Source organism: Protopterus annectens, chromosome 8.part0, assembly GCF_019279795.1.
Source record: "Protopterus annectens isolate FY-2018-M chromosome 8.part0, PAN1.0, whole genome shotgun sequence".
NCBI lineage: Eukaryota > Metazoa > Chordata > Ceratodontiformes > Protopteridae > Protopterus > Protopterus annectens.
This window is the reverse complement of record NC_056741.1, coordinates 505,499,311-505,511,071: the sequence shown is the minus strand read 5'-3', so window position 1 is coordinate 505,511,071 and position 11,761 is coordinate 505,499,311. Positions and strand designations below refer to the sequence as shown.

At 36.2% G+C, this 11,761-nt stretch overlaps 1 protein-coding gene across 1 annotated transcript in view; it reads left to right on the top strand.

Annotated features, from left to right (window-relative positions):
* The first annotated feature begins 217 nt into the window (after nucleotides 1–217).
* The window catches only part of LOC122808285 (melatonin receptor type 1C-like), a 184,296-nt gene continuing 172,752 nt past the window's right edge, over nucleotides 218–11,761 (top strand). The window contains exons 1-2 of the mRNA XM_044079249.1: nucleotides 218–476; nucleotides 2,945–3,000. Of these exons, the coding sequence (XP_043935184.1) occupies nucleotides 218–476; nucleotides 2,945–3,000 (315 nt within the window). The remainder of the gene's footprint in view (nucleotides 477–2,944; nucleotides 3,001–11,761) is intronic.

The window sequence follows — 11,761 nt, the reverse complement described above, 5'->3', positions numbered from 1 at the left end:
AGAAACACCGATGTGGAATCAGCAACTCTCTTCTTTTGAGAAACTGTGTTTCAAGTATAGATCACTACAATTGGACAATTTGTTTTTGAAGAAATCCTTGGATTCAAAACAAGTTCCCAAAGGTTTGTGGCTCTGGAAACTTCCGATGGGAATCTAAAGTGGGACAACAGCTTATTGTGAGTTGATTGCCATTTTTGATAAGGCAGGTTTTGAAATGATGGACATTATAGTTAAAAATAATGACATTAAGTTAAAAGAGTTACAGGATGAGATTTCTAAATTGAATAATAGCATTGTGAATGATGCATTGTTTGCATCCTATCATGATAAATACAAGAAAGTGTTGCATGATGTAGACAAATTTGTAGGTAAAAATGTTACTACTAAACAGCGCAAAGTTTTACATGATACAGAAGAATATAAATGTAATAAGGCATATCCAGATGTAGTGAATAATGGTTCCCATGTTATTGAAGGTACCAACTTAAGGAATGTTGCCAGGGAGATTACCAATAATAATATGGGGCATTATAATATGGATACCACTAGGGACAATATACAGGATGGGTCAAAGGTTTTTTTACAGGAAGAGCCAACTTGAAGGTCTGAACATTTGAAAAATCAGGCCAACCAGAATCCACAGAATCAAGCACAGGTGTGGAATCAGAGTGGCAACCACTTCCAAGGGAAGTCCTGGAACAACAGGCAGTCCAAGAGGTGGAGGTGAATGCCCACTCGAATTCCTGGTTGGATATTACAGATTGTGAGCTGTGGTCAGATGAAGCTGGGCTGGTCTGTAAGAAGGTGGAACAGGAAGGGTTCACTATTTGCAATTATTCTGATATGGATTTGAGAAATGAATATTTTACGCTCTTGAAAAAGGGTATGTCTTTTGTTCCATGTTCTCATTTGGATGTTGCTAGAACCTTGGTAAATTTAAAATTGTTCACTAGACAAATGAACTTAAAGATGTTCTTTAAGGATAGAAGTGTTCAACATTTAGAATGTAAGTCCTTTACATGTAAAAGTATTGTTGTACCTCCATATAACGTTGAAATTGATATGTTTGAAAGATTGTGTGAAAAATGGATTTGTGCACTGGCTGTTAATAACAATAACAACAACCAAAGCATAAATAAAAGTAAATGTAAATATAACATGACAACAGATGAAAATCAATTACTGTGGTCTCTGGCCACAGATAAGAATCTTAGAATTATGACCCCCGATAAAGGAGGGGGTATAGTTATCATGCATCATATCGACTATGTTGCCTGGATGGAGCAGATATTGAATGAAGAGTCAACATATGTAAGGGCATCAAGGCACAAACTGAACAGGGCATACTCTTAGATAGATATAATTCTATCACAAGAGTATTTAGAAGGACATATCAGTGAAAAAGATAAAAAATTTGTAACGGTGGAAAAATGAGTTTTACCAACAGGTTTTGGCATCCCTAAAACTAATAAATCTATTATTGATCCACCTTTTAGGCCAATTGTTTCAGCAAGGGGTTCTAAAACTGAACCCATATCAGCCTGGATTGACAGTAAGTTGAAACATCTGTTAAATAAAGTTGAGCACATTGTAAAGGACTCTTGGCATTGTTTGAGCAGGCTGATTAAATTTAGGAATACTGATGAATTTAAGTATAGTTTCCTGACAATTGACATTGTCAATGTGTTCTCAGTAATCCCGCATGAAAGGGGATACTGAAATGTTCTGGAACAGTATTGTTAGTTTGGGGGTTTTGGACATGGTATTAGTTTGACTACTGGTTGATTTTATGGGGATTGTTTTAAAAAACAATTTTCTCACTTTTGAAGGGGAAATTTTTCACCAAATAGCTGGTGTGGCAATGGGGGACAAATGTGCCCCCATTTTTGCCAACCTTGTGTTACTAGACTGGGAAAATGAGTTCATTTTAAAAACACATTACAATGAAAGAATTTTGTCCTACAGTAGATTCCTGGATGACATCTTCATCTTGTGGAATGGGGGATGAGCAGGAAGCTGGTCAATTTGTTGAGTATCGTAATGTGACTACTGATTTTTTGAAATTCACCAGTACTTGGGACAAAAATCACATTCATTATTTAGATATTAGTTTATCAAATAATGTTGAGAGTTTACAGAGTACTATATATAGGAATGTTTCCTATTCAAATACTCTGTTGCATTTCACCAGTAACCATCCACATTTTCAAAAACAAAGTGTAGTAAAAGGACAGATGACACGGGTGTTAAAACTCGTCAGTAATGACTAAGTCTTTCATAAAGAAATTTACAACCTTATAGGAATGTTCCTGGAAAGTGGTTACCCTTTAAAATTATTAATAAACATTAAAAAAGAAGTTATTAAGAAAAGAAAATTAATCACCGTACTGATTTCATTGTCCAATTGGTTGCCTAAAAATAAAGGTTTGACCCACGACAGTAGCAAGACCAACACTTTGGTTTTGGAATATAATGACAGTAGTCCCATGGTAGTTGACATTGTTAACCAATGTTGGGAACTGTGTTTCCAACAGGAGATGTTAGCCATTCTTGGAAAAAAAAACTCAGGTAGTTTTTAGTAGGGGGAGGAATGTCAAAAACATTCTGGAAATGAAAACAAACTATTTAGTGTATAAATCTTGTATGTCCAAATGTGAAAACTGTAATTTCTGTAGGTATATAAATGATGAACTCTATGTTTATATCCAAGGGTGTGATATTTCCATTCAGTGCCCGGGTAGATGCAATTGCAATACTACATATGTGGTGTATGTGGCTACTTGTTTATCCTGCCCCAGCTTCTATGTGGGTAAAACCATCCAGAGGTTAAGGGACAGGATAAGTGAATATGCCAGGGCTATCAAGAACAAGAACATCCATAATGCCTTTTATATACACTCAAAAAAATGTATTAATTTTAAAAAGTTTGTGTTTTTTGTTATAGACAGGGTTTCTAGGAATGAACGAGGGAGTGATATGAATTTGATGTTGGAATATAAGGTATCCCACTCGCAATTGAGGTTAAAATCATCTATGGACCCTGGTCTGAATGATTTTATTTCCATCAAGCCATTTTTAAAAATCAGGCATAATCAAATTGCTTGAATACAATATACAAAATATATCACAACAGCATTTCAATGCACTATAAAGTGTAATAATTTAATTTATGTTAAACATCACATTAATCAATGTATTTTTTGTGTGTATTTTTTATGATTTTGAATAATTAGATACAATACTGTCTTAAGAAACTGTTTAAGCTTTGTATGGTGGGTAGGTGTTTTGTATTGTAATTGTATTTGCAGTATAAAAGCAGTATGGGTAGAATTTTTGAACAACTCTGAAGAAGCCTTTGGATTTATTGACAAAAGCGCTTAGTTGTTCGATCAGCAATAAATGGTTTACTTTACTGGTTTTGGTATTTGCCTTTTGTTATTTTTAACCTATTTGAAGTTTGGTGACTGCTGTTCATATTTTTTCATTGTTTTTATACTGTCCCGTTTTTCGTTCACGGCTGAATTGCTTTGGTTCAAGCTTTTCATTTGGAACTATTTCATCCAATAACATTTGATTTTTACCAATACCTACCACAAAAAAGCATTTTCAATTCAAATTCAGTATCGAGAGGGGGAACATTAGTGTTTGGTGTATCTTTACAATCTGTCCATTGGTGAATCTTGGTTACATCTATGGGCTTTAAGGCAACCACAATGGAAGGACTGCTGACTCAAGTACTAGAGTCTATAAACAAATTGATGACAATGTTGGCAAATGAAAGGGCTCATGCCATGGATCCTAGAGAACCTATTTTGTCAAATACACAGGCAGAGCTATTCACTATGCATTCACCCATTAATTTGGACAATTTCTGAGCTGGGGAGCTTATTGATGACAATAACAGAAGGGCAACAGGAAGAGAATTCAATTTGTGGTTTGGGGTACTGGAATGTGACCTGGGGCGAAGGCCTGAAAGACTTGCCGAAACACAGACGTGGAATCAGCAACTCTCTTCTTTTGAGAAACTGTGTTTCAAGTATAGATCACTACAAGTGGACAATATGTTTTTGAAGAAATCCTTGGATTCAAAACAAGTTCCCAAAGGTTTGTGGCTCTGGAAACTTCCGATGGGAATCTACAGTGGGACTACAGCTTATTGTTAGTTGATTGCCATTTTCGATAAGGCAGGTTTTGAAATGATGGACATTATAGTTAAAAATAATGACATTAAGTTAAAAGATTACAGGATGAGATTTCTAAATTAAATAATAGCATTCTGAATGATGCATTGTTTACACCTTATCATGATAAATACAAGAAAGTGTTGCATGATGTAGACAAATTTGTAGGTAAAATGCTACTACTAAACAGCACAATATTTTACGTGATACAGAAGAATATAAATGTAATAAGGCTTATCCAGAGGTAGTGAATAAGGGTTCCCATGTTATTGAAGGTATCAACTTAAGGAATGTTACCAGGGGGATTACCGATAATAATATGGGACATTATAATATGGATACCACTAGGGACAATATACAGGATGGGTCAGAGGTTTTTTTACAGGAAGAGCCCCCTCGAAGGTCCAAACATTTGAAAAATCAGACCAACCGGAATCCACAGAATCAAGCACAGGGGTGGAATCAGAGTGGCAACCACTTCCAAGGGAAGTCCTGGAACAACAGGCAGTCCAAGAGGTGGAGGTGAATACCCACTCGAATTCCTCGTTGGATATTACAGATTGTGAGCTATGGTCAGATGAAGTTGGGATGGTCTGTAAGAAGGTGGAACAGGAAGGTTTCACTATTTACAATTATTCTGATATGGGTTTGAGCGATGAATATTTTACGCTCTTGAAAAAGGGTATGTCTTTTGTTCCAAGTTCTCATTTGGATGTTGCTAGAACCTTGGTAAATTTAAAATTGTTCACTAGGCAAATGAACTTAAAGATGTTCTTTAAGGATAGAAGTGTTCAACATTTAGAATGTAAGTCCATTACACATAAAAGTATTTTTGTACCTCCAAACAACGTTGAAATTGATATGTTTGAGAGATTGTGTGAAAAACAGATTTGTGCACTGGCTGTGAATAACAATAACAACAACCAAAGCATAAATAAAAGTAAATATAAATATAACATGACAAAAGATGAAAATCAGTTAGTGCATCTCTAGCCACAGATTAGCATCTTAGAATTATGACCCTTGATAAAGGAGAGGGTATAGTTATCATGCATCATATCGACTATGTTGCCAGGATGGAGCAGATATTGAATGAAGAGTCAACATATGTAAGGGCATCAAGGCACAAACTGAGCAGGGCATACTCTTAGATAGATATAATTTTATCACAAGAGTATTTAGAAGGACACATCAGTGAAAAAGAAAAAGAATTTCTAACAGTGGAAAAATGGGTTTTACCAACAGTTTTTGGCATCCCAAAAACTAATAAATCTATTATTTATCCACCTTTTAGGCCAATTGTTTTGGTAAGGGATTCTAAAACTGAACCCATATCAGCCTGGAGTGACAATAAGTTGAAAAATCTGTTAAATAAAGTTGACCATATTGTAAAGGACTCTTGGTATTGTTTGAGCAGGCTGGCTAAATTTAGGAATACTGCTTAATTTTAGTATAGTTTCCTGACAATTGATGTTATCAATTTGTTCTCAGTAAACCCACAAGAAAGGGGTACTGAAATGTCCCGGAACAGTATTGTTAGTTTGGGGGTTTCAGACATGGTATTAGTTGGACTACTGGTTAATTTTATGGGGATTGTTTTAAAAAACAATTTTCTCACATTTGAAGGGGAAAGTTTTCAACAAATAGCCGGTATGGCAATGGGGGCCAAATGTGCCCCCATTTTTGCCAACCTTGTGTTACTAGACTGAGGAAATGAGTTCATTTTAAAAACACATTACAATGAAAGAATGTTGTCCTACAGTAGATTCCTGGACGACATCCTCATCTTGTGGAAGGGAGATGAGTAGGAAGCTGGTCAATTTGTTGAGTATCTTAATGGGATTTCTTGAAATTCACCAGTACTTGGGACAAAAATCACATTAATTATTTAGATATTAGTTTATCAAATAATGTTGAGAGTTTACAGAGTACTATATATAGGAAGGCTTCCTATTCAAATAACCTGTTGCATTTCACCAGTAACCATCCACATTTTCAAAAATGAAGTGTAGTCAAAGGACAGATGGTACAGGTGTCGAGACTCGTCAGTAACGACACAGTCTTTCATACAGGAATTTACAACCTTATAGGAATTTTCCTGGAAAGGGGTTACCCTTTAAAATTATTAATATACATTAAAAAAAAGTTATTAAGAAAAGGGAATTAACCTTCGTACCGATTTTATCTTCCGATTAGCAGTCTAAAAATAAAGTTTTGACCTATGACAGTAGCAAGACCAACGCTATGGTTTTGGAATATAATGAAAGTAGTCCCATGGTGGTTGACATTGTTAACCAATGTTGCAAACTGTGTTTCCAACAGGAGATGTTAGCCATTCTTTGAAAAAACCCTCAGGTAGTTTTTAGTAGGGGGACGAATGTCAAAAACATTCTGGAAATGAAAACAAACAATTTAGTGTATAAATCTTGTATGTCCAAATGTGGAAACTGTAATTTCTGTAGGTATATAAATGATGGACCCTATGTTTATATCCAAGGGTGTGATATTTCTCCTAAATGCCTGGGTAGATGTAATTGCAATACTACATATGTGGTGTATGTGGCTACTTGTTTATTGTCTGCCGGCTTCTATGTGGGTAAACCCATCCGGAGGTGAAGGGACAGGATAAGTGAACATGCCAGGGCTATCAAGAACAAGGACAACGATAATGCTCTTTATATACACTCAGAGAAATGTATTTACATTGTTATCTTGGAATGTGACTTTAATGTATTGGACACTTGTGTTTAACTGGAGCTTTTCTCCTCGGGTCTCCATTGAAAATGGGCTTCTGGGCCAGCTGAACTAACCGAGTTAACAAATTTCAGTATATGCATAATTAAAAAAAAATAACTTAGTCTAACAATGTGCTGTCACTTGTAAAAGCTGAACAGCCTGTCTATGCATTTGAACTGTACACATACTGCATACAGGGCTGTGACTCTAACCATTCACCTACCATGGACATGATAACTGTAGGTATACATTTCTATATAGCTCTCTGTTACATTAAAGCACTGCTGAGCACCGCATCATGCCAGGCAAACCTGCTCAGCTATGCTTAAATGTGACAGTCTCCATTAAAATTCAAGTATCCAGCTTCTATTTGTAGATGTATGGCACATGCCCATTGCTAAGGCCATGCAAACACAAAAAAATAAAAAATAAAAAAATAAAATATTTATCTTTTATATTGACAGTGCAGGGGCTGTGTTACTCATCTCTGGACACTGTAACACCCCCTACACTGATTCAGTAGCCATGTTACATGGCTCTGCCTCAGTAGTGCACCTTCATTAATATGCAAGGCATGCTGCTGAGGGGGAGCCACAGACACGACCACAGTACACTCCATGTAGGCTTCTCACTATTCCTACATGGAGTTTATTAAATACCCATGTAAGTTTTTCCTGTACAAAATTAAGATCCCAAGAAGGCTCCAGCTGCCTTACAAGTGGATGGATATGTAAACCCCTTTCATTTTCACTTGAATTAGGATAGAATGGAATGAGGAAAGTCTAAGGACAAGCAATTATGGCCAAAAGATTAATCTTGATAGAAAAGTAGGAATGGACAGTGAAGAATAACCCATACTAATATTGAAGAAGCACATAAATCTGAGCCATGGTCTTTCAACATGATTTAACACCAAAAAATAATAATGTAATATGTGTGTATGTATATATATATATATATATATATATATATATATATATATATATATATATATATATATATTTATAGCCAGGCAATCAATTTAAAAATCTGAAAAGGTAATTGTTTTTTGGCCATTTTCAAAAGAAGGGATGGCCATTTTCAAAAGAAGGGAGAGCTACTGTTGCCAGGACCAAAAGTGGGTCACCACAATAATCACTGGGGAGTCTTTCTGTATCCTTAGATATATCCTGGTTGTCAGAGGAAAGGGTAAAAAAAGCATATAGGAACATTGCCACACATGGCAATGAAAAGGCATCCATCTTTGAGGCCTATGTGCTAGGATGCCTTGAGTAGCATTTCCATTACTGTCTATTGTAGTTGGAGGCAAATGGATCTACTTGAGATGTTCTCCACAGATGGATCAATTCCTGGAACACCACAAGGTTTACTTTCCATTTGTGGGGGTCTGTTCTGGTCCTGCTCAGCTTTTCTTCAACAATTGGCTTTTTTTTTCTTTGATGGAATATATGTAGCCTGAAGGGACTGACTGTATAGAATCACTAGTTCCCCATCACCATATCTAATATGCAAAGGGGGAACAATCTCCTCCTCTTCATTCTTTTCATGTACTGCATCACTCTCGTGTAGTCTGTGAATACTTGTGGATGGCCCATAATCCAAACCTGATTCAGAGATTTGACAGCATTTAATAGAGCCATCATTTTTCTGCCATTTATCTGCTTTAATTTTTTATTGCTTGTACCAGAGTCCCTGAACTTTCGCCCCCAGGAACAGATCTCCAGGCAAAGTCTGTTGCATCTGTGGATACAGGCAGGATCTAGAATGGAAAAATGAAGACTTTGTGAGACAGACAAAGGACTCACTCACTAGAGTAACTTTTTTTCTCACAAATCCCAGCAATGAAATTATGGAAATCTGAAATGGAAGGGAGTGCTGTTGCTGAGTCCAAACTGATCTGAAAAACAAATTAATTTTTCTTATGCATATTCTGGCCAAAGTAATTATGAGAATAGTGGAGGACGTGAAACCTAGAATTCTGAGATATTTTTGTCAGCTGTCCTAGTCTTCCTGGAATTATTTCTTGTAGCATTCCACAATGTCCTGAGGAAGAAAAGCCATCATGAGGGATGTTACAGAAACACTATCCTATGAGATGGAAAGAGAGAAAATTTCTCTATGTTCAATTGAAAATCCAGGTTTAGAAAGTTTTTTTTTCTTTTCCCAAACTAGATATTCTTGACAACTTGTGAAAGAATCTGCAAAAATCAGACAATCATCTAAATATGAGAAAACCTGCAATGGGTTATTTAGAACTTTTGAAAGACCGAAGGACAAAACAGAAAGCTGAAAATGTAAGCACACATTAAAAAGTGTCTGAAATCTTTGAGAATTGGAATGTGATTATAAGCAGCTTTTAAATTCATAGTTACTAGTAAACTGAGATGTGGAATAAAAGACTGAAAGGAGAACATTTTGAACATTGGGATTTTTATGTGAAGATGTAGCATAGAAAAGTCTAGGACAAGTTTCCAGGTTCATTCTTTATTTGGTACCAGAAAGATTCTTGAATAAATTCCTTTCATCTTTGATTCTGGGGAACAGTTGTTCTAACTCCCTGAAAGAGCATCCAATCCTTGATAGAAAGAAAAGGGGTTTAGTTATATTAACGCATTGGAATCCCGTAAAAAGGAGGGAAGGAATTACACTGCCAGTTTCAGCCTTTTAAAATGATCAGTCCCAAGTTTCTGAAGGTATCTGGTGCTACAAAGGAAATTTAAGACCTAGACTTTGGTATAGGCATGCAGGACTGTCAGGGTCTGAAGGGGAAAGTACATAGGGGAATATAGTCATTTTATTTTCTTAGATTGTCCTTGGTTTATATAGGACCCTTCTTTTTTATTTGCTATTGCTTTTTGAAATTTTATTTGCCTGAGCCCTGCTGGGAACACATTATGTTTCCTCAAAAAGGAACCTGAGCTGAAAGAAAAGTTTCTATTATGATTGGGAATGGTGGGTTGAAAAAATAAAGGTGCCCCCCCATCCAGTCGCATATTATCTTTTCCCTTTTATCATACCATTTAATAACATCAGCAGTGTCACACTCACATTTCAGACAATGTTCACTTACCTGTGACAGAGAAGATACTAAAGAATTAAGACATGCCTTAGCCTCCTGAAGAAGGAAGGTAATCAATTAATTTCCACACATTGTCAAAAGAAGCCAACAAAAATTTAGATGTGAGTCTGACAGTTAACTATCCTGAAGGCCAAAGTGTAAACTTTCTTCCCTAACATATCAGTGCCTTTTCACAACTTGTCAGACTTAATATGTATATCTACTACAAGGATTTTGCCAGAAGCCATTTCTGACAGAGACATTGCTGAACGGTTTGAAAAATGGTGCTGATGGGTTTGGGGCAATTTATATAATTTATAAGACTGTACTGGAGTAGGTGGTTAGTCTGGAAGGTTTACTATCAAATTACTGAAAATCAAAAGACTGAATCCTAAAAAGACTGAAAATTCAAAATATTGAATACATTTGTAATGCAAGGAGCAACCCCCCCTGCTCCCCTCATGTGAGGGGCTGCACCCCTCCACACCCCCTGCTAAATATATATACTAACTCCAAGATCGCACAACAGTGGAGAAGTGGCAAATTCCATCATTCAATATTTTGAATTTTCAGTCTTTTTGGGATTCAGTCTTTTGATTTTCAGGCATTTGATAGTAAACTAGTCTGGAAATATGTTCAATGATTTCTAAAAGATGTGTAAATATATTGATAAAGATTTTATATCCCTCTGTTTTTCTTATTAGTCTAATAAGCTTTGTAGACTAAAGCAAATAATAATAATTGGGACAAGGCACCTCCTTAATTTGTTCATTTGACAATATTTATTTAATGATGCCTAAAGAATAGATGTTAGAGTGTATTTGTTTTAATATTTCCACACAATTGCCAGGTAAACTACACATTTTAATGTCTTGAGATAGAGTCTATTGGATATTTTTTTATTAAAATAAACTTACAACTGTCAGTTTGTAATTATTTTTAGTAGCAGCATAATCTAATGTTATGATTCTTGTTATATTATATTGTGAATGACAAATTATAAGTTCATAAGCAAGTACTAGGCTAGCTGCCATTCTGGGCCATTTTAAGCCTAGAAAATTTCCCTTGGTGAGAATCAAACTCTGTAGCTCTTGAGTACTATTATTTGAGTTTGGTCACCACCTACTATAGAGAGATATAGATGTAGGGCTAGATTCAAAAAGCCTACAATCAAGCCTGCTGATTTGTATTCAGTAAGTGGCTCCACATGAGGTCTAGAGCCGCACAAACCCGATAAATATTGTGACATGCTAATTACAACATAAGCAGCTGAACTGGATGCTAAACAACCAATCCAAGATGGAAGAGTTATTCAACAAGCTATAAAGCAATTATGTACAGTCAGTGCAGGTTTTGGCCTTGAATTCCAAAACCTATTGGGATACAGCCTTGGAAACTAACTCTACATAGAAAGAATGCTAGGAGCTGCTGTTGCTCTTCTGTATGTGTATGTGCAACAAGCCCAAGTCTATGCTGCTGATCTTCACCAAGAAGGAGGAGGGTGTTTAGACCCCATTTAACTTTCCATGGTCTACATGAGGTAGAAATACCTGAGCACTACAGGGTGGATAGAGACACACTAAAGGACCATTTCAACCTCTTTAGTCCTCAACTGAGAGGAAGGGCAAATTGAGGGGAACCAATACCTGTGGAGACCTAGATATGTGTAGCACTTAGAATTTTAGCTACAGGAACCTTTCAGAGACCAACAGGAGACATGTTGTGGGTGTCACAGGCATCAGCATCCAGGAACCTACTTCAGTTCCTGAATGCTATGATACAACAT